Genomic DNA, 22,260 nt, shown 5'->3' with positions numbered 1-22,260 from the left:
ACGCTTGATAGGGAAATGACGAAAATCACAGTCGTGAAGGTCACTATCGTGTGGTCAACCCATTCTGGACATAAACATGTGATGACCTGAGATGTCAAAGTATGGCACATCAGTGGCACCCAATCACTGTCAACAGAGAACTTAAGTAGTATAGCCCTTGGAAGATCATTGAAGCTATTTAATTATATCAGAATATTTTAATCGCTTACTTTTATTCATTTTTTATTCTTTTATAATCAACTAAATTTTACTAAAAAGATGACGTGCGACCTGGTGCTCCCCGTCTCGGATACTGAATTGTACGTCTGATCATAAGAATGCCCAACCGACGAAATGGGACCGATCCAACCTGACTTGGTCGGGTTTTCATTAGTATCCGTCGGTTTCGGGTTGGAAAAATATATAAATCGATATATTGGGTTAGTTTTGGTTTTCTTGTGTGAAAATCAAAACTAACCTGACCTGAACCGAACTAGTCTTTTACTAGTTCGGTAGTTTCTAGTTTGAATAGTTTCTTACTTAACTATAACAAGTCTTCTACTAGAACTAGAAGGCCCATTAGGCAATTACAATTAGAATAGACAATCTATCATAGTTTCTAACTTTCTATAATATTTTACACCAAATAGGCAACCCATTAGGTAATTACAATTAGAATTCAATTAGGTGTCCTTTTGTACATGAGCAAAACCAAAACCGACCTAACCCGACTCAAACCGACCAGGTCGGTTTGGCCTATTAGTGGGTCGGTTTCGGTTTCCACCTCAGGTAACCCAACCAGGTTGGTTTGGTTGGGAAAACCCCAATAAACCGACCCAACCCGACCCGTGAACACCCCTACTGAATTGAGTAGGTCGTCAAGCTGCAAGAAGAGAGAGATTAGAGTGTTCAAAATGTTTTCTCGATGTGGGTATTTCGATGCTTAATTAAGTCAATAATAAGTGTATTAAGAGCTAAAAAGCAAGAGAGCTAGAGAGCTATAAGAGTTAAATCGTCATGCCTTTGTTTAGAACATTCAGTGTGGGAGTTGACTTTCGGAGGACCCAGGAATGATGGGACGCCCGTGAAGGAGGCCGGCGAGCACGTTTCGCAGGTCACCACCTGGACCTCAATTAGGTTGACAAATCCTTGAAGGAGGTCGCTCCTCACGCCTAGGTTCCTTGGACCAATATTGACAGGTACCATAGGTTGTTGGCAAGTCCTAAACAGAGGTCACTCCTCACACCGAGATCCCTTAGACCAATATTGATGATATACCACAGGTCAACGCTAGATGAGGTGCCCGAGATGTGTATGAGGTGTCCAAACTATATATAAGGCGCCTTGGACTGATTATGAGATGCATCTCCTTGACTTGGCGAGATATACAACTATCCATGTGCCGTCGAAGTGTCAAAATACAAAGACAAATGCCACGTGTCACTAGATCAGCCGAATGGCCAAATCACCCCTCTTGATTGTCAAAAGATTTAAATATAATATTAATAATTCTTAATTGATATTAATCTGAATGGTATTTTGTAGTTGGTATCTTCAATGTTTCAAATCTAAACACTTGTACTTGAAACTAGTATTGGAAATGTTCCCAACAATAAAAAAGGAAAGTTAAATGCTTGGAAAATAACACACAATTGTTCATTGTGGTTTAGCCAATTAGCCACACGTCATGAACATCTCTCATGTATGACGTGTTGTCAATTTGACATTTCCTCCAACACTCCCAAAAGATAATTCAATATAAAGGGTGGTATAGATGTTTGTACTTTGAACTTATCTAAGCCGTCCTCATATTCGAATGATAAAGCCAAGATATTAAACATGCAACACCCATTAGGGCAGTATTTATTTCTATTGCCGTTTTGCGTTTTCCGATAAAAGGTATTGTGTGCTCAGTGCTTTTTTTTTTTTTTCTATTTTGATCTTTGGTTTCTGATAAATCGTTTTTTGCCAGTTACTTGTTGTTCTGACTAATTTCTGGTGTCTGATGATTGAGAGGTCGACTTAGAGTATTTTGGCTGGATAAAGGTTTGAATGCCAAACTGACTGGATTAAATTAGGAAGTTGCTTGGGTGCCGAGTTGGGTAACTCTTCAAAAAGACTTGCAAGGAAACATTGTTAGAGGACCCGGGGTGGCTAACCTGGTGAGGTCACTCCGATGCTTAAGATAGTATTCTTGTAGTAGATTGTGAGTTAAAAATCAGAAAGTATAAGAGCTAGAATGTACTTAATCGTGTCTCCCTTCTGTCATTGGAGTTGGTGCCTTTATATAGGCATTGTTTGGTGTGGGCTTCATGCACCGCATCCGAGATTTCTGGGAGGTCGCCTAACCGGTCCAAGATCCTCGAAAATAACCACCATGCATGCTGATCACCCTCCGGGACGTTCGGTATGTGGGCCAACTTCCAAGAAATGTGAGAGTGTTGGGATATGCATGCTGAATTTGTCAATGAGCACATCTCGCAGGTCACCATCTGGACCTCGGTCAGGTCAGCATGCCCTCGAGGGATGTTGCTCCGAGCTTCAAGGTCACTTCGGCCAGTGATGAGGTGCTACAGGTCGACCTTCGACGAGGTGCTTCTAGCCGACTTGAGTTGTGGTCGAGGTCATTAGGTTGGTGGTAATGGCAGGTCGCCAAGTCGGGGTGAAGAGAAACCGCGATTTGGGACTCCAAGTCCTCGCTTAGGTGGTGTCCATGTGTCATCCAGTTGTTCCATTATGCCATGTGTCACGGTATCATTGGAGGGCCAAATCCGCCATCAACAATTTCATTGTTATGCCACGTTAGAGAAGGTTGTGTTCTCTTTTTAGTGTTTTTTTTTTTTAATTCCTAACCAAACAGCATATGCTGATGCATTTTTTTTTGCCATTTTTCAAAAAAAAAGATATGACTTTGATATGGTACTATTGTTTATAGAAAATGACAATAGAACCAAACACTACCTAAATTGAGAAATGTTGTTCTTGATTTAAACTTAAGAAGTTTCCCTTCCTTTTCTTTCAAACCAAATACATCAATGTGCAAACCCAGATTTTCTTCTCACTTTTCCGGGTCCGGATGTAGTAGGCACGTTAGGTAAGCACAATGAGTGAACTCGTAATAGTTGTGTGACACGTGTCTCAGTTAATGCACTTTTCATTCAAATGTTTTTACTCTGTAAGGCAGAAATGATCTATTATCTTATTATCTTTGTTAAGATAATTAAAAATAAAAATAATAAAAAAGAAAAACCTAAACATGTTAGGATTTGAGACACATTTGTGTTTTACTTTTCTATTTTTTTTTTATTTTTAATTATTTTGATAAAAATAATAAATAATGAATAATTTCTGCCTAACAGAATAAAAAACGTATGAAAGGCCCAATAGGACATATGTCACACATCTATTATGTGTTTACTCATTGTATTTACCTAAAGTGCTACTACATCCGGACCCCACTTTTCTCACCCACTCTATACTCTACCCACTGTGAATTGCAGCCACATATCTCTCCATCTTAATTCATAATAGAGATGTGTTGTTGCAATTCAAGATTGGGTCGGAAAAGCAAGTAGAAAATCCCATTTGCATCAATTCGCATGCATGGCGTTAGAGAGAGGAGAGAAAGTAAAACATCAAATACAATGTTTTATTTGTAAATTTCCTTATTTGACAGTCGTCTCAGTTCTCCCCACTTGCCTTCTTCTCCGTGAGAGGGTATTTATGTCCCTTTACACGTGATATGCCCAGACTTGACACGATCATGTGCCATATCTACGGCAATAGAGCAAGGTTAGCATTAGATTTTTTCTTTTGACCTCCTAAGAGGAAGGTTAGCATCCTTCCAATACATACTAACAATGTTGTTATAATCTAATTCGAAAATAAAACTCCCCCACCCCTCACCCATACAAAATAGAATATCAAAGAGGAAATTAAGAAAAAAAAAGAAGGAAGGAAATTATCTTAAATTATTCATTTGAATATTTGATTATTAATAGAAGGCTGCATTGTATCAAGAGATGTCTTGGATACCCTTATATTACATTTGGTAATTGAGGCCTCCTCACCTTCCTTATGGTTTCAACTTTTAAGTTCCTACTTCACAATTATATTATGGCCACTTCACAGCTATACTTCACAAATATTAGATTTTTTAATTGGATTTAAATTCGGATATTGTCTGATTCGATTCGAATTCGATTAATTTATATTCTTATACACCGATGTCCACCCGTGAATTGACATCAATTACGAATTGGCACCTACCCCAACAGTACTTTGAGCCTATAAACTCTGACTTAGGCTGAACTGTCATTCTCCTAACAAAAAAGATGTTCTTTAACCTGATTTCAAAACATGTTGTCATCTGATTATTCAACATCATATAATTTCTATACTAAAAATTTTGTTGTTCTTTTAAAACTATTCTTTTGTTGGTTCCATAAACGTGTATACCAACTTGTTTTTCACTTTGAAAATAATCTAAAAACATGATTTTGTTTTTTTTGCTGACGTGGCAATTTCAGAAACAAATAAAAATGAAAATATTCATGTTGCAAAATACCCCCTTAAATTAGCTTATGGTTGCTGCAAATAGTTGACTAAATGCAACTATACATAGGTGGAGCATTTTGTTGTTTCTCACCAGTAGCCCAAATGAATAAAAAGGAAAATTAAGGCTCAGTTTGGAAAAAGTGTTCCACACTGAGCCTAAACTAAATTCTATAAGAAACCAGTACAATTTTATTGGATCATAGATATACAGTTAACAGTTTTAAAAGTTTTAATTCTTAGGACCTGTTTGGGAGTAATTATGCATTTTAGAGGAGCCAGCCACTACCACTTTGTTTTAGCGAGCTTGGTCTGATAAGCTACCTAGAATAGCTTCATGTAGCAGTTGTTAAAATGACATTTCAAAAGTTGATTTCAGCTTCCCGATTTTCACCAAACATAACCTATTGGATTTTTGTATTGGACCAACCTTGGAATACTAGAAACCCTTCCTCAAAATTCCTCCCAAACGGGCAGTTAGCAAGAAAGTAAAGCTGACCGACCAACACTTTTTTTTTTTTTTTTTTTTTTAGACAGAGATTGCAAAATCTCCATAGAGAACTCTATATATGGAACTTTTTAGCATCACTCTTCTCTATTAATAGTTCACTACATACAATAATAATAATAATAATAATAATAATAATAATAATAATAATAAAAGTCGGAGATAAAATAGTTTGAACACTTACATGCATGGTGTTAGGAAGTGTGAATGCTTTTTGGGACCAATTTAAAAAAAAAAATGCTTCTGCCATGTAGATAGTGAATAACACTATACTGCTTAGTAAGGTGATTTTCATCACCATTTTTCATGTATGTGCTAAAAGGTAAAGATCACATAGGATACACATTAGTCAACTATTGGAAGAAACGGTTCACGAATGCATGAAATACATGGGGTCCTGCCTGATTTTTTAATAATCGGCTGAACCAAACAATGAGATACATGGGTATTTGTTGAAATGCCTATGTGGATCCGATGTGGCACCTTTTTTTGAAAAATGGCCATGATTCCAAGCACAGCTAGACACTTTTCGGAACTGATTTTCATGAAAAAATACTATGCTTTCAAGACCCGTTTTTTTTTTTTAAAAAAAAAAACTCTTTTACCACCAGACAGTGCACAACGCTATACTGTTTGATAAGATAGTTTTTATCACCGTTTTTGATGTATGTACCGAGAAGTAAGCATCAGTCAACCGTTGGGAGAAACGGTTCAGCAATGCATAAAAAGCGAAGGGTTCCAATTTTCGAGTCATGCCCAATTTTTTAACAATCGGCTGAACCAAACAATCGGATACATGCGCTTTTGTTGAAACGCCTGTGAATCCGACGTGGCACCGTTTGTTTGAAAAACGGCCACGATTCCGATCAATGAGTTATTTATTAAGAAATTTCACGTGGTTATACTGTTGATGACCCCTGAAATGCGAAATAACCGTAGCCCTGTAGCAACTTTCACTACTTTTGGCGGTGAGTGTCCGTCCGGTTCGGAGCCCCAAAAGCTAAAAGAACTGAACAAAGTTGCAAACTGTAAAAAGGTCCAGCATCTGCTCTATCAAAGTTGAAGCTTAACACGACGACGACGACGACGACGACGACGACCGGGATTTACGTCGCTGGCTTGCCTTGCTTTGCTGCATCTGCACCTCTCGAAATCCCAACCCATCAGAAGAGAAGCCCTAAGGCCCCAAACCCAACACAACGTACGTAGTCATAGTCATACTCATTCATTCGGCTAATGGTGGATTTAATTTGGAATCCAGCCAAAGAATCACCGTGCACATGGAGAAGACGAAGTTTCTTTCTCTCTTTCTTTCTTTCCATCTTTTCAGTCGACAGCCATGTACACTAATAGTTGTAAATCGTAATGCGAATGATATGGGGTCCACAACCGGTTACGAAATCCCATACGAGACAAAAAAGCCTAGACCTTGAAACATGAACTCATCCAGTGGCCTCGACACAAGGTTTACCAGTTGGTCTGTAGATCGGGGGGAGCTCTGCTCTGTGTGAGACTGTGTGTAGTAGCGATGAATGATGATGATACCCCATACGAGCACAGTCGGGAAGGGAGACTGTGAAGTCTCGCACTACAAAGCACTGTTGGAGGGCGGCGGGTGACTTAAGATTGTCGTCACGCGCGATCCTCCGTGAAATCTCTCGGGTGCCGAGCTGAGCTCCTTTAATTTCCATTTCCACATTATTAAATATTAAATTAACCCCCAAAATATAAATAAAATCTGTATTAAACTCCCTCTCTCCCCAAAAAATTGCTGTTGCAACATGTAAGTCAACTACCTTCCGGTTCAACCCAAAACGAATCGGGCGGTTCGAATTCTAAACCAAGGACTCAAAAAAAAAAAAAAAAAAAAGGCTTCTGAAGTAGTCTGAACCAAAGCTTCTGACAGGAGTTGGATGGTCAGACCGGCCTGAAAAGTTGCATTTGAAGGCCGAGTTATTTGGGAGAAGATGATGGGGGCGATGTTTTGGTTTTATTTGGGAACTTTAGTTGGGAAGTTTTGTTTGTTTGACATCTTGAAAGGGAAAGTGGATGGGTGCTATTTTTATATCTTACTTGTGCTAAATAATAAAAAGAAAAGAAAAAAAAAAAGGTTATAAATGCAAAAGCAAACAAAAAAGAAAGAGAGATGATGATGAAGAAAGAGAATAGGAGGGGTTGCATGCAGATTGACGAGATGATTTGATGTAAAGCTGCAATGCTGTATCTCAAAATCCGAGCAATGACGCGTCAAAATCACAAGGCATCAATCTCTTTGATGGTGATGGATGGATGGACGGGTAGATAGACGGGGTGTTTGATGGATGGATAGATGCATGCATAAGTGGGAAGAAATCATTTTCTGAGTAGAAAGGAACAGGAGCAAAGTTAAATTATAACTTAACTAATTTGATGGGCCTTGAGGGTGGCAGTTGGACACTTCAACTTGGGTTTTTGCCTTGTCTCACTTTTCTTTTCTTTTATCCATTTTTGGAACCAATTGCGTTATTTATTTATTTCTAAGAAAGCTTTTAGCCTAGTCATGAATCATGATAGGTCTGGTTTTTTTTGCTTTAATTTGATCTGAAAATACAAACAAAACAAATTTGTCAAAATACATGATGAGGGGTCTGTTTGTTTCTGTGAGAATGTACCAATGAAAGATGCATGATGGACCTCTCTCTCTGTTTTTTTTTTCTTTGCTTTTCTTTCGTCCTCTGTCGGTTTAATTTTCAATGAAGTGGAGTTGATGGTTTTAAAGATAATAAACGTCATTAGGATCAAATGGATCAAGAGTAAGCACAGAGATCCGAGGGCATGTATAAAGTATAAAGTGAAGGGGTTGATTATTAGTACTACTACTGCGTCATTCTTTGTGCAATGATTTGTGATTGTATATTTTGGTGATAAGAAAAAGAGCTGAAAGAAACAAAGTTAAGAGGTGGAAAGGGACGATAATCTCTGGGTTGAGGTTAAAGACAGGAAAATGAGAACAAACAAAGGAACAAAATACACTGTGAGAAAGAAAAAAAAGAGAGAGAAAAGAGAAGACCGTGGATTTACCTTGTCTCTGTCGATCCGATTATTTAATCTGGTACTGCGCCTGACACATGAGATATGAAGCAGCTTTATCGATCCACGATCAAATCCTTCTCCTCCTCCTCTCATCAACTCCTCTCTCTTTCCCTCTCTTCCTCTCTCATTCTCTCTCTAAAAACTACTTTCTGTTCCCCCTTTCGTTTTCTTCACTGACAGAGAAATACCTGCACACTTTCTCACGCACGCACGCATACTCAAAGCCAGAACCCACCCCCTCCGTCCATCAACCCCATCTCCCTGTCTCTCTCCCTCTCTCTAGCGAGACGGATATGATAAGGGCTGCAGCTGCAGCAGCGATGGCAGAGAGAGCAGAGGAGTACAGAGCAGAAAACGCAGATTTTCCAGCCAGATCATACCTTATTATTTCGCCTTCCTCCTGCCACTCGATTCATCAAATCCGTGTGAAACCCATATAACACAACTCAAACGCAGAGTCTCGTCTTCACTTGCTCACTTTGCCAAACTAGGAGCAACCCAGTCTCACTCATCTCTTCGTCCCCACGTCCGATTACATCCGATGTTGATAAAATGCGGTGAAGTGTTGAGTTAATTATAGCTTCTTCTGTTAAGCCGTGTGATTTTTGCATCTGGGTTTTGGTTCAAAACTTTGGTACTTTGTTTCTTAGTTCTAGATTTATTAATGGGATTTTAATGGGTATGCCGTAGGGAGAGCTATTTTTCCTTTCTGCACTTGATATCCTTGGAAAGTTGGAACCCCTGTGTCCTTTTTGGCTGATATCCCCTTCCTCCTTATTAACTGCTTCTTTATTCTCCTCCATTACTATGTCTGGAAGATCAAGTCCTCTCTTTTTCCCTCTTCTTCAATATCCTACCTTCAAAAGTTCAACAATTGCTTCCTAAGCTCGGTCGGGTTCTTTCTAGTTTCTACTCTTTTTCTTTCTCTGCACGCAGCAGTCTAATTCCACTTTTGTAGCTTATTCTTTGTTCAGCAAACTAGGGTTAAATGGATAACTACCAGGTCTTCGACAACAGCGAAGCTCATTTGCCTCCTGGCTTCCGATTCCACCCGACTGATGAAGAGCTCATCACGTATTACCTTATCAAGAAGGTTCTGGACAGCAGCTTTACGGGCAGAGCCATTGCTGAAGTTGACCTTAACAAATGCGAGCCATGGGAGCTTCCTGGTATACTACATCATCTTCTGCTACCCATCAAGTTCTACTACTTGTATAAATGAAACTTCACACTGATTCTGAAAAAAAAAATGTTGCAGCGAAAGCTAAGATGGGAGAGAAAGAGTGGTACTTCTTCAGCCTCCGGGACCGAAAGTATCCGACTGGGCTTCGAACTAATAGGGCTACGGAAGCTGGGTACTGGAAGGCCACTGGTAAGGACAGGGAGATTTACAGTTCAAAGACTTGTGCACTTGTGGGCATGAAGAAGACTCTGGTGTTCTATCGAGGACGAGCTCCGAAGGGAGAAAAAAGCAACTGGGTCATGCACGAATATCGCCTCGAAGGCAAACTCGCCTACCATTATCTCTCCAGGAGCTCCAAGGTATGATTCTTTCTCTTATTCATTTATCATCTTTCTTCTTTTCTGTCTGTGTTTGTGGGAATGGATAAAGGAAGTAGCAACTTGGGTTCTGGACTATGATCTTTCTGGTTTACTAATTAACACTGCAGTTTCATTTTGAATGTGGTTCCCCTCCATCTACGTCCTTGTAATCACACGTTATATGTAAATACCTTCCCATGCAGAAAAGCTGTTTTGGGTTTTGACAGTTTAACCACATCCCTTGATCTCACTCATTATCAAACAGTTTCTGTTTGCCTTTTCAGAGATAAAGGATTGTTTCTTTTCTATCGTTTCATGTGGATATTGCGTTTGGTTAGATTTAGTAAATTAATTCAATTATTCATGCGACACCCCATGAACTTATAGGATGAGTGGGTAATCTCGCGGGTGTTCCAGAAGACTGGTGGTGTTGGTGGGAGCAGCGGCAATGGAGGGAAGAAGAACCGTATTTCTTGTGGAGCTAACCTCTATCCCGACGTTGGGTCCCCGTCGTCGACGTCGCTTCCTCCGCTGCTGGATTCATCTCCCTACACCGCCAACACCGGGGCCACTGACCGCGAGAGTTGCTCATACGAGAGCGAAAGCGCAAGGGAGCACGTGTCCTGTTTCTCCACCGTAGCTGCTGCTGCTGCCGCCGCCGCCGCTGCAAACTTCAATCACCAGGCACAGTACCAGTTGGGATCACCTGCATCTATCATGAACGCAGTAGACTATGCCGCTAGATTCGGAAGGAACGGAGGTCTGTCGGCATTTCCGAGCTTGTCGCTGCAGGAGAATCTTCAGTTCCCCTTCTTCTTTTCGTCTGTGCCGCCGATGACAGCGATGTCTGTCACAGAGAACCAAAACAACGATCTGGGTGGGTGCTGTTCGGCGAGAAACTGGCCGGAATCCGAGTATCAGAAGATGGAGACGAGCCGGATGCCGGTGGGGGCCACCGAGCTTGATTGCATGTGGACTTACTGATAAGACAAATCACGGCACTCCAAATCCCTCTCATAATCGAGTTGTCTTGGTCTTGCTACTATGTTATAGGAAGTTTTATTGTTATTAGAGTATTATTAAGTTTAACTTTTTAAGTAGACTTACCTCGAAGTGTGAACTAATGGCGGTTATGTATCGAACAGTATGAATAGAGGAGTCTGGTAGTAGCTAGATACATATATATCTACGTAGTAGTATGGTCTGTATTCTAAATGTCTGAGACTGTTTCAGATGTCAAAGGAATGTCCTTGTTCTTTTCTGCTTCTCTCATTAGCTAGCTGTAATGAGAGCTGCTGGACAAGCCCCATCTTTCTCTAAAAGATATCAACTGATCATAATTATTGGTTATCCTTCCTTTCTCAGAACTCTGATCGTAACAGTGAATCAGTGAGGATCCCAAGCTAAGATTCGCAATATTTCGTATTTTCAAGGGAACGCGTTTTCTTTTAACATTGCTATGTAACGGTTCATGTTCATTATTATACGTGCATGAGAGTGGTCAGGACTCAGGATTCAGGGCTCCTGTTTCAGACTCTCAGGCGACGACCCGACAGCGTAGCGAAGCGCAAGTATAAAGTGGCCTTCTGTACACTTGATCAGACGATCTTGCCCCCAAATTAATCTTTATTTAAGACTGTATCTAGGTTCCTGGAGCCTGGAGTGGAGACAATCCTTCAAGTTCATCAACCTGGTGTGCTCATAACCGATTAATAACCGTAAGGTGTATGATGCTTGTCCGATTAGAAGGGGGTATGGTCGCTTCCTTGAATATGATGAATGGGAAGAACGGAAAGGATGAATGATGCAAATGGGTAGGGTGGTCAGCCATTGGAAACTGTGGAGAAACACAGCTTTGGTAAGAGTGATGGACGATTATGTGGTAGAACAGAAACTTGATGGATAAAGTGAAATCTAGTTCTACAATCAGATTGCATGTGTTAATGGGTTGATAGATAGTTGCAGGCATTTCAGTCGTACGGATTGGGGTAGCGTGTGTCAATGCGGTAATGTACGGTAGAGATGGGGTTTTCATCCAATTGGCACATGGGGCCTCACATGGGGGGTAAAGACAAACCATGAGCAGACGCCCCACCAATCATGGAGTAGCATGTGGAATTTCCACCTGGGTTGTTACTTTTGTCGTCGACTGCCCCTTTTTTAGGTGAATGATCATCCGTAGCGCCACACGAGGGGGAGTGGTGTCTGAGTCTGGAGTAAATGTTAAATGAATCAGAGTGAGGCCTGAGTGACAGAGTGAGAGAGAAGTGAGAACAGAGAACAGAGAACTGTTCTGGGTCTGGGTGTGTGGGTCAGTTTGTTTACACAGAGAAGGGGAGCACGCGTCTTGCACATTATAGTATTCATTTTTGGTTCTAATCTCTGTAGGCTAGGAGTTTGAACTATGTGATGATGAGGATGCTACTGACGGATGATGGGTGTTGATCAATTGTTGAAGCGTAAGGGAACAGGACATTGCTCCACAACATGATGAGGGCTAAGCTCTAATCACTACAGACACCAAAAGCTGGGGGGCGAACAGTTGCTTGTCTGTTTTGTGGGAATCACCCTACATTGGTTGGGGTTCAATGGTGCCATCTGGGTCCTCATCAGCTTCTAACAACAAGACCCTGCAATCAAATCAAACTGTATTGAATGGAAACTGGAATCCCATAGCTTGTGGTTGGAGGGTATGGGGATGACGACATGCTGCTATCTATTATTTTTTGAATTCCTTTACTTGTACCTAAAAGTTGAAAAAAAAGAGCTCTACCTAGCTATTTAATTCATTTCCTTCATGTCAATCCAAAAAGCTCTTAATCCAACTATCTCCATTTCTAAGTTAGGTGATAGTTTAGTACCATTGAACATTCCTCTTCTGAGATTTCTTAGAAATCGCCGATTTCTGGTCTCATTGGTTTCTTAAAAAAATGAGAATTGTTTGTTTGGTAGTCATTATCCGGAGTGTTTTTTTTTTTTTTTAACGGAAACTATCTTCTTTATCCATGTAAGATGCCACATCATCGAAAATGATGATTTTTATAACCATTTTTTAAGTGATTCGCCAAGTTCTCAAAAATTGACCAACCAAACAAGGAACAACGGTGAGCCAACTGGTTGAACTGTCAACCATTTAACCCAGTTCGATCTAGAACAGTTGTTGCTTTTCGACAAGTCATTCTGATTATGGTGAGTTTTAGTCTCAAATTAATGTTTTAGGTAGAGTTTTATTCTAATTTTAATTTTATTTTATTTTTCAGAAATTATATCATATATAAACAATTATAATATTTTAAACGTCTTTTTTTTTTATTTTCTTTATGTATCTTGTTAATTTATTTTAATCTTTTATAATTTTTTAAACTTTTCTAAAAAAAAAAAGGGCCGAACAGGCATGGCGCCAAGATCCGCATGCCTATGTGGCACAGCCCATTACAATGCGGGCGGCCCACAAATGCACCTATGGAAACGCCACATACATCTGTGGCATCAAAATTGTTTTTATGGGCGGAGAGATCAATTCTGGAGCAATCGTAAGTTTTACATTAATTTACTCAGACAAATTAGGTAGTATTAGTAACAGCATTTTGAGGTTTATTCAATGTTTCTCCAACCGAAAAAAAAAGGTGTAATAAAAAGCTAGAAGTACACTCATGTGAAATTGTACTATTACTACTTACTACCTATAATTGACTGCTGGGTCTCAAGGCTCTTAACAGTACTCTACGTGTATGGCCCAGCCTAGCATAGCTCATAATCGGGCCAAAAATTGGGATAGACCGGCAGCAAAAAGTTCGGCCCAATTGGCTCTATCTCCGGCCCAATTTACCGTAAAAAAAAAAAAAATTGGCCAATTAATAGGTATCCGATTGAATTATTTGGGTAGATGGATCTTATAATAAGTTAACCAGTTTTTTTTTTCTTTTCTTTTCTTTTCTTTTGATTATACTTCAACTGTATATGCGTACAAGGAATTCGAATAGTTTGAATGTTCCAGAATAAATTGTCAATTTTCGTATGGATATCATTAATTGCAATTATTTGGCAAATTGGGTCAGCAGCCTCTTTTGTAATATACTAATATGGTTCGGTTCCACAGGCAGCTGTGGATGCCATTCTATATTTTCCGAGTGTGTAGGGTTTTTTTGTTTGTACGAGATTTCACTGCGTTAGTTCATAGTTCATACAGATCCAATGCAATAATAGAGTTCACATCTGCGCCAGACAACAAGGCGCCCCACAATGTCCCACAGTGCATACCGGCCGTGTATTGGGAATATTTTCCGATGATAATACAAGATCTGATGATGTCATTATCAGAAAGATGTTTTCAATACAAGGCAGTGATGTGCTGTGGGACGTTGTGGGGCGCCCTGTGGTGGGGTGCAGATCTGAACTCACAATAATATTGGTGCCAGATGCATTGTTGGGTGAATTGGGATAACTTTGGTTGTGTGGGGCAAGTGTTTTTAGACTGGGCATGTTTGCCCATGTCTTTTTTTTATTATAGAAAAAATTCTTGATCAGTACTGTGTACTTTGGCTCAAGTGACACTTTGGTTTTTGAACTTTAAAATGCAACAACTTAGTAGTTGAATTTTCAAAACATGACAATCTAATACTTGCTATTAATGGACCATCAGTTATGTATATCACATGACTTCATGTGCAATTTAATACTTTTGAAAATGTCAAAATTATCCTTGAAAATAAAACACATTGTTCATCATCTTCTTCCTCAAGATGAAATAGAGCCCAAGCTCTTTGTCACAAACACTTGCAACGACTTTCTTTGCCAAGAACAAAAAATTCCAGGTTTTATACAACTTATTTTTATTTTTTTTAACTTAACATAGTAATATTTTATTCCTATAGGTAAAAGAGAGGAGAATAACTAGAAGCTTTGTCTTGATACTTGAGAGAGAGAGAGAGAGAGAGAGAGAGAGAGAGAGAGATGACAAAATATTCAGTGGAGAATAAAGAAAAAAGTGTTGTCACAGGGATAAATATTTTGGCGGTTGGTTTTGATTTTAGTGGATGGTTAATAAAGAAAATTAGATGACACTTGAAGGGCATTTTTGTCTTTCACGTGTCACTTAGCAATTAATTAACGACATGTACTAGATTGTCGCATTTTGAAAGTTTGGGTACTGGATTATTACATTTTAAAGTTTGGGGACCAAATTGTAACTCAAGCCAAAATAGAGGATAATGATCGAGAATTTTCTCTTTTTGTCAAAATAAAATAGGGGGCAATTATTAATTTACCCACTTTCATGATAATGTGGTATTTGAGTAAGTGTTTGACATTGTTGCATTGCTTCACCATTTTTTGAAAAAATGATGTGTTTGTTGCACCATTTTCTGAGAAAATGGCTTCTTTTTTTTTTTTTTTGACATTGATGCTGTCACTAGACCTGTTCATGGGCCGGGTGGCCCGACGGGCTGGCCCGGCCTGGCTCGACCCCCTAACGGGCTTGAATAGGCTTTTTGGCCCATGGGCTTAACCTCGGGCCAAAAAGCTCGGCCCGCATAAAATTCGAGCCAGGCTCGGACTTTGCCAAAATAGCTTAGCCCAGCCCGACCTATAGTTAAACCTAAGTAAAAACCTATGTGATGTCTATTTGAATAAATCTTTTGATTTGAGAAGGTCTTTGATTCACTTGTAAGCTCATTGTTCATTTAAATAGGGGAAAAAACATCTAAATTAAAATAGAAAATGTCCATTTGAATAAGGAAAATTTTGAAATTCTTTTATTAGGTTGGGCTTCAGGTTCGGACTCGGGCTTCGGGCTTTTTATCAAGGCTGGGCTCAGGCCCAAATTATAGACCCATTGGTCGGGCCGGGCTCAGGCTCGGGCCTAACAGTTTTCTGTTAATAAATAGTCAAAGCCCGGCCTGAACCCGGCCAGGTCCGACTCATGAACAGGTCTAGCTGCCACATAGTATATTTTTTAGGAAAGACATGTTTTATTTGATATCAATGTTCTATAATTGTTTACAACATTTGACCAAATATCTAATGATTTACGAGAGTCCACGTCATGATGCTATTGGCAGCAATGGTTATAAAAATGAGAAAACGCCACATTCAACGTTTTCTCAGACTACACTTTCCCGAATTCTAAGGCGTGTCTCTTTTCTGGAACAACAGTTCCAGACAAAATTGTGTTTGTTGGTACATCGTTTTTTTATGTGGCGCAGATGTAAAATCGTGCAACGGCATCAATGCCAAACACCGTCTAAAGTTTTTCCGGCTGAATTAATTTAAAGAGAGCCCTATTGACAGCCCGAATCATACGAGCATGGACGTCCAACTGCACATTAATAATATCTCCTGTGAATTTAATTTGAAAGATAAACACACTGTATGATTGCTTTGTAACACCGTTCGTTCGCTTCAACGTAAAGCAGCTGGCTGCATAATGGAAAATTAATAAAGCATTACGCAACAAAAGCTTGGGAGCAAAGTTTATGGATGACGACGTCAGTACAACATCCCCCGCACTCTCTACAAAGAGGGGCCACGGGGATGCTGTTTTACCAAGTTATCCAAACCCTTCTCTCTCTCTGCCTCGCAGTGTCGGTCTCTGCTTTTGTTGGGTTCTGTTTGAAGGAAGAAAAAGATGTTGGAGTTGTTTCTATTGGGTTGTACGGGAGTCGTCGTATTCCTTCACGGAGCCAATTTCTTCTTCCACGCTCTCTCTCAACACATGGCTGTTCGATCTCTCAGGTCCTTCTCTCTCTTTTCTTTTTCTTTTCCTTTTTGTGTTTCTCTGCTAATTCTAACCAAATCTGCCATTACTCGCCTAAAGCTTTGATCTTTCTTTTTATCCGGGTAATCATTCAACTAGAGGTTGAGAATCGAACAAAAATTTCACTGAAATGGGGACAGGATTTTGTAAAGATGCGCTCTTGATAATACATATTCTTTACTAAAAACTTCTCTGTTTTTGTGCGGGCAGTGTAAAATTGAGGGACTGGATTAAAATCAAAACTGGGGGCTTTAGAGTTTTGTGAATATCGAATAAAATTACAAGCTTTGATCTTCCCCGAATCCGTGATTCAAGCAAAATTTCAGAAAAAGTCGTTTCTTTTTTGTTTTGGATGCCTCAGCTTTTTGCACTATTTGTGAAACAAAATTGGAACGATGGATTGTTGAATCATCAACAAAAGCACGGGTACTGGTTATAATTCATGTGGGTTTTTGTTTCGTTTTGTTGCAGCTTCTTGGGATTTATTGGATGGTGAAGATGATGGGCTGCGTGGACGCGGACGGAGCGCCTGTGTCCGGGCGCCGGAGATAGCTTGCTTGCACCAACGTTCACGCTTGTAAATATTCTTTTTTTTTTTTGTTGTGTCACAACTACGTGAAAAGGATTATCTATCAGAAAACAATTACGTGAAAAGGAGAGGAGACGGAATTGTACAAGATTGAAATTCTTGTTTCTCCTTGACATTAAGCTTATTTTCTGAGTGAGGATTGAATGTGATTTTGTTTTGTCTCTGAGACAATGGAGAGGTGTCGGTGGTTTAATCAATTCAAAACAACGGTCGGTCACTGATTGTTGTTTCTCTTGCCGAATTGGTGGTGCCTTTTTAATATTTCCGTTGATTAACATGTTTAGCCGGCGGTTTCTAGGGTAGAAAAGATAAGGCGTACAGGATTTGGCTGAAACCTGAAAGTGGCCACGGCAGCATTTTGGACTCTCTTGTTTGGATCCAGAAGAAAGAGGGAAGAAAAGGTTGAGCTGAAAATCATATAATATTAATAAAACCCTAATCGCCAATTCACTTACCAGGAATGGATATGTTAGTTTAATGGGCCATTGTTTTAATAAACTCAATCTGGGGATTCTTCTCAGGTTTGATTATTATTATTAGATGCATCTATAGAGGATAAGATTAGAAGAAGAAATGGTGCTTTTAATTAACAAACAGACATCTGATCATGCCGTTGCATCATCATCTTTAATAAACAACTTTACAGGTAGATAGATACCGAAGGCTTTCAAAACAATCTAAATCAATACAACTCAACGGGATGCTCTCTAGTCTCTACCAAACATGCAGTGAACGATTGGCATCTTTGACAAAGTGAGAATGCTATTATTTTTGGGAGGAATAATTTGAAGGGGAAATTCTGATCGACTCACTTGTAAGTTGTTACAACCCACTGCCTTCTAATCTCTACCTTTCATGGAGAGGAAGAAGACTCATATAATAACTGTAACAAAACCATACACATTGGTGGGCAGCCCATAAAGAGTGATGACGTGAAGAAGAGGCAATTTCTATGGTGCAGTTGGCTACACACAGCCAAGATTGGCAGCAAACAGAAGTCTCCTCCACACCCACCGACCCAATCAATTTTTATTTTCTAGCCCAGTTTTAACCCATGTTTAAAATGTTGAGATTTTAGTTGGAAAGCTGATTTAGGAATCTTGATTAGATGATAATTCTGGATTTGTAGGATTTCAAGAGATTCCTGTTACAAATCAGTAAATATGTATTATATTGACTTGAGATTGGTAACAAGGTCCTGGGAATTAGCAAATCAGCTTGCGTAAAAATTGTACCTTGTCGTGAATCAAGTTCCAGCCCTTGCTTTTTGTAAACAGATTTTAAGACTTGAACAAAATGTTCATCTTTGAGAAAGACCAATGCAAGATTGGACAATCTAGTACTCGATTGCATCATAGATCAACCCTGCTTCAAGAAGAAGATTCCAGAGGCTCCTTGCATCTTTGGGGGGATGAACGAACAGGGTTGCCTTCCTGATACAGTACACAACGTCCCCCCCCCCCCCCCCCACACACAAAAAAAATAAAAATAATAATAGAATCAGGTCCATCCCAGCAGAGTATTAATTGAGAAAAGCAACTCGTTCCAATTGAAAGAGACGGAGGGATCAGACTGATCTAGTCTAGAAATAAAAGAAAGAGAAGCAATCATCCATCAGTAAGTGATTTTGCAACAACCGAGTATCTAGCTGAAAAGTTAACATAAAACCTGGTGGGAGGGGGGCGGGGGGAGCTCGTTTTACAGTGAAAAGAGGCAAAACAATCATTTGGAAAAGGAGAAGAATTTCTCTGTTTTACAGCAGATTTGGAAAAAAATGAAAAAAAAAAAAGATAATAACATATATTGCTTCTCTTTTTCTTTTATTAAGATGACAATTTTATTATTGATAAAAAAAAACACTTTTGAATTTATAGAAAGTAGTTATCGGATTGTAATGTAAAAGGATAAAATAAGGAAACAATATTAATAACAAGGTTATCAGAAACCTCATTTGACAAAGGGATGGCTTCTTCTAGATGAAGGCACTGAGCTCCAGACAAGTATTAAGGTACTGAGGAGTGATAACTTCACAATATCTTTGTACACCCACAGCTTAAAGCCTCCAAAGTAATTTCCGTTTACATTTCATAGATACTGATTCCATTGAGCCTGTAAGATACCACTTCACTGAACGCCTCACCTACCCTTGTTTCAACTCCATACCTGGACACGGTACTTCAAGATTGCAATGGTTCTTCTCAAACACTTGGTTAGGATACATAGAATGGGGATTTCAACAACAAAACCACATGCACATTCTAGTTAAGAGTTATTAATTAGAAGCCTTACTGGTCCTCAATGGCTGTCATGAAGTCTTCACCAAGTTCCCATGTCCACCTTGATTTTTCGTAAGGAGAGAAGTCATGTTGTTCAAGTAAAACTTAAGTAATCATTGCCTCGATTTTCTATTCCTTCTAGATTTAACCGGATGGGTTAATGAACTGTCATCATTTGTCACCTTTATCCCTTGCTCACCAATCCCCTCCTTCAACTGGATGTTCATAGCCTTCACCAGTAATTTGGTCCTTGGCTCTGGTATCATTCCTTTTGATGTCATCTCGTTGAAATAGTCTAAAGCCTCTTCTATCCTTTTGTTGCTATAAAGTCCATGGATCATAATGGTGTAAGATCTCTGATCAGGTCCTAAACCATTTCTCTCCATCTCAATCCAAGTTGATTGTGTTTCCTCCCATTGGTTCCAGTCTATATATAAATTCAATAGCAAATTGTAGGCATCACTTGTCATCTTGCAGCCATTTCTCTCCATCCTCTTCAAAATCTCAGGAACTTCCTCAGGTTTCTTCATGGATTTGAGCAAGTAACCGTAAGTCCTAGCATTTGGCGTGCAGCTTCCTTTCTTCTGTTCCATTTCATCCAAGAGCTCATAAACCTTTTCCATCCTCCGAATCTTGCACAGGTGCTTTATGAGCGAGTTGTAAGTTGCAACATCCGGAAGGCAACCCCGTTCGTTCATCTCCCCAAAGATGTCAAGAGCCTCTGGAATCTTCTTCTTGAAGCACAGCTGATCTATGATGCAGTTGCAGATGGCGACATCTGGATTGCAACCCTTCTCCCACATGGACTGGAACAACTGAACTGCTCTGGTCAGCTTTCCTGCTTTGGTCAGGGAGTTTATAAAGGTCCCATACGTGAAAACATCGGGCTTGCAACCAGAAGAAATAATATCATTCCAGAACCTCTTTGTGTCACGTAAGCTCCCCAAAACGCACCACCCATTAAGAATTATATTCCAGGACTTTATATTGGGAGGGAACTCATTCCGCTTTGAGTGGAATAGGAACTCAGCAGCTTCTACATGTTTGTATCTACAGAGGGACATCAGCAGCGTCTGGAATGCCGTCAAGTCAACTTTCAGGCCAAACTGCTTCCTTTTGTAGAAAATTTCAATCGCTTCGTCAATCTTATGGCCCCCTGCATATCTGTTCACTAGGATCGCATATGTTCTCTCGTTAACAAGACCTCCTCTCTTTGACATTTCATCGAGCACTTGCTCCAACTGTTGAAAGCGCTTCATTCTCCCGAGAATGTCAAGCATCTCATTGTAAGCACCGGACCCCGGAGTGTAACCATCAACTCCTTTGGAGGCCCAATTAAAGAAGCCCAAAGCAGGTTTCCAGTCAGAGCGATGGCGCCGGAGCACGTGTAGAACTAAGTCCTCTGTAAGCGCGGAGCTGCAGCGGTCTAGAGCTCGTTCAAGCTCCCGGACAGAGCTGCCAGCATGTTTCATGAGGAGGTTTTGGAACGTCAGAGCATTCTTTCCCAAAGTGGACTTGTCAAGATCATCAGCATTGGCAACTGGAGGAGGAGGAGCAGAGACAGCACCGTTGACCGTAAATTTCTCGGTGAAAGTTTTACTGTTAGGGTTTATTTCAACGGACAAATCCCGGTGGTTTGCGACGTAATAACAGATCTCGGTACTGGGTTTAAGCTTAGAATGTTGCTGGAGGTAAGGGCATAAGATTTCCCGGCAAAAAATAGCTTTCAACGGTTGTAAACTGCGAATGCGATACATCTCGGCCTTTCTATATGATAGTTAAGCTGCCTTAGCTAATTCAAAATTTCGTTAAGGCGATCTATAACGATGAAAATTACGCTTTTCAGAGCTTCAATTTAACCACGTTGTTAGACTTCAGAGTTGAGGCTAACGGCAGACAACGGCACACTACACAAAAGCGTAGGCGACAAGGCCGAGAAATAATAGGGCCCACCTAATTGGGTTCGGAAATCAAATTGATGGGATAGTAGCCGTGTGATTAGTCATCCTAGAAGTGCATCAAGTGATAGAAACGCCGGAAGTGACTTATTATATGGTTATGGGGGATAGGATTGTTCCTCACACAGGCGCCTCACACGCAGATCATCCTACTATCGAAACATCTCCCAAGTTAGTATTTATGAGAGATGTTCCCAATGCACGGTGGATGTGCTTGTGAGGCGCCAATGTGTGAGGAGCAGATCCCGTAACCCATCGTAGTATCTTTTTGGTCCTCATTCAGAAATAGAATCGGAATCGGATATATAAGTGAGAAGCAACGCCCAATTTGAATAGTAGCTGCTAAAAACGGTATGCACCTAGAGCTTAGATCGGTTGGCTGAATGGTGTTAGAGATGTGTATTGTTTTTGGATGTATTTGATGAAGGAAGATTTGGCCCGATCTCGTAATTACTCAACACGTGGCAAATGCAATAGCTCGGCACAACAGCACGCCCAAGGCGCGAGCTCCGAAAGGAGGAACCAGTGGTCCGAACTCCTTACAAGGAGCCTGAACTCCCCGTAAGGAGCCCGATCTCTCCCTTAAGCCCAGAGCCTTACGAACACAAAGGGCAACAACCCGAACTGGCCTGCCCCATGGTAGTTTGAGACACACCTCTATTCAAACTCAAGACTTCACCTCGCTCACCACTCCAGCACTTCGCCTCCAGGACGACGAACAGAACAACCATACCATGCCTGACACCGAAGGAGTCCGTATCCAGGGGCGATGCACCTGATTGACTTGGGATCTGACGCTTGACAGCCACACTTCAACGGCCACCTGCCACCGCCACCTCCAGTTACAGGGATGGCTCCGACAAAGAGAGTAGTGGTGGTTCTGCCCCAGCAGAGGTGATGACACCCGAACTGGCAGGAGCGCAAAGATAATCATACCCGACATGACAGAAGCTTAGGAGTGAGTTCCCGAAGTGGTTATAAAAGGCCCCCTAGCCCCCAAGAACAAGAGTTGTGAACTTTGCGCCATC

The 22,260-nt window shown here is 40.4% G+C and overlaps 2 protein-coding genes and 1 long non-coding RNA gene across 3 annotated transcripts; 2 read left to right on the top strand and 1 right to left on the bottom strand.

Moving 5' to 3' along the window:
- The first annotated feature begins 8,110 nt into the window (after positions 1–8,110).
- LOC148875964 (protein CUP-SHAPED COTYLEDON 2-like) lies at positions 8,111–11,005 on the top strand. The gene is made up of 3 exons (XM_088948945.1): positions 8,111–9,282; positions 9,372–9,655; positions 10,043–11,005. The coding sequence occupies exons 1-3, from the start codon at positions 9,102–9,104 to the stop codon at positions 10,637–10,639; spliced, it is 1,062 nt and encodes a 353-aa protein (XP_088805071.1). The 5' UTR covers positions 8,111–9,101; the 3' UTR covers positions 10,640–11,005.
- Positions 11,006–15,771: 4,766 nt separating this feature from the next.
- LOC148875963 (uncharacterized) lies at positions 15,772–17,239 on the top strand. The gene is made up of 2 exons (XR_016105405.1): positions 15,772–16,387; positions 16,881–17,239. It is a non-coding gene; the product is annotated as an uncharacterized LOC148875963 (long non-coding RNA).
- Positions 17,240–18,778: 1,539 nt separating this feature from the next.
- LOC148875962 (Tetratricopeptide repeat (TPR)-like superfamily protein) lies at positions 18,779–21,160 on the bottom strand. The gene has a single exon (XM_088947480.1). It carries the CDS (start codon positions 21,029–21,031, stop codon positions 19,388–19,390), a length of 1,644 nt encoding a protein of 547 aa, XP_088803606.1. The 5' UTR covers positions 21,032–21,160; the 3' UTR covers positions 18,779–19,387.
- Between the last annotated feature and the right edge of the window lie 1,100 nt (positions 21,161–22,260).

Source organism: Nelumbo lutea, chromosome 1 (genome assembly GCF_056320005.1).
Source record: "Nelumbo lutea isolate HS-2025 chromosome 1, American lotus-T2T, whole genome shotgun sequence".
Taxonomy (NCBI): domain Eukaryota; kingdom Viridiplantae; phylum Streptophyta; class Magnoliopsida; order Proteales; family Nelumbonaceae; genus Nelumbo; species Nelumbo lutea.
Note: the sequence above shows the minus strand (reverse complement) of the source record. Positions and strands in the feature narration are given on the sequence as shown.

Excerpts from the sequence above, each read along its gene's own strand:
- LOC148875964 (XM_088948945.1), top strand. The coding sequence starts at position 9,102 with ATGGATAACTACCAGGTCTTCGACAACAGCGAAGCTCATTTGCCTCCT. Across the intron at positions 9,283-9,371 it reads CGAGCCATGGGAGCTTCCTG|CGAAAGCTAAGATGGGAGAG; the intron begins GTATACTACATC and ends AAAATGTTGCAG. Across the intron at positions 9,656-10,042 it reads ATCTCTCCAGGAGCTCCAAG|GATGAGTGGGTAATCTCGCG; the intron begins GTATGATTCTTT and ends ATGAACTTATAG.
- LOC148875962 (XM_088947480.1), bottom strand. The coding sequence starts at position 21,031 with ATGTATCGCATTCGCAGTTTACAACCGTTGAAAGCTATTTTTTGCCGG.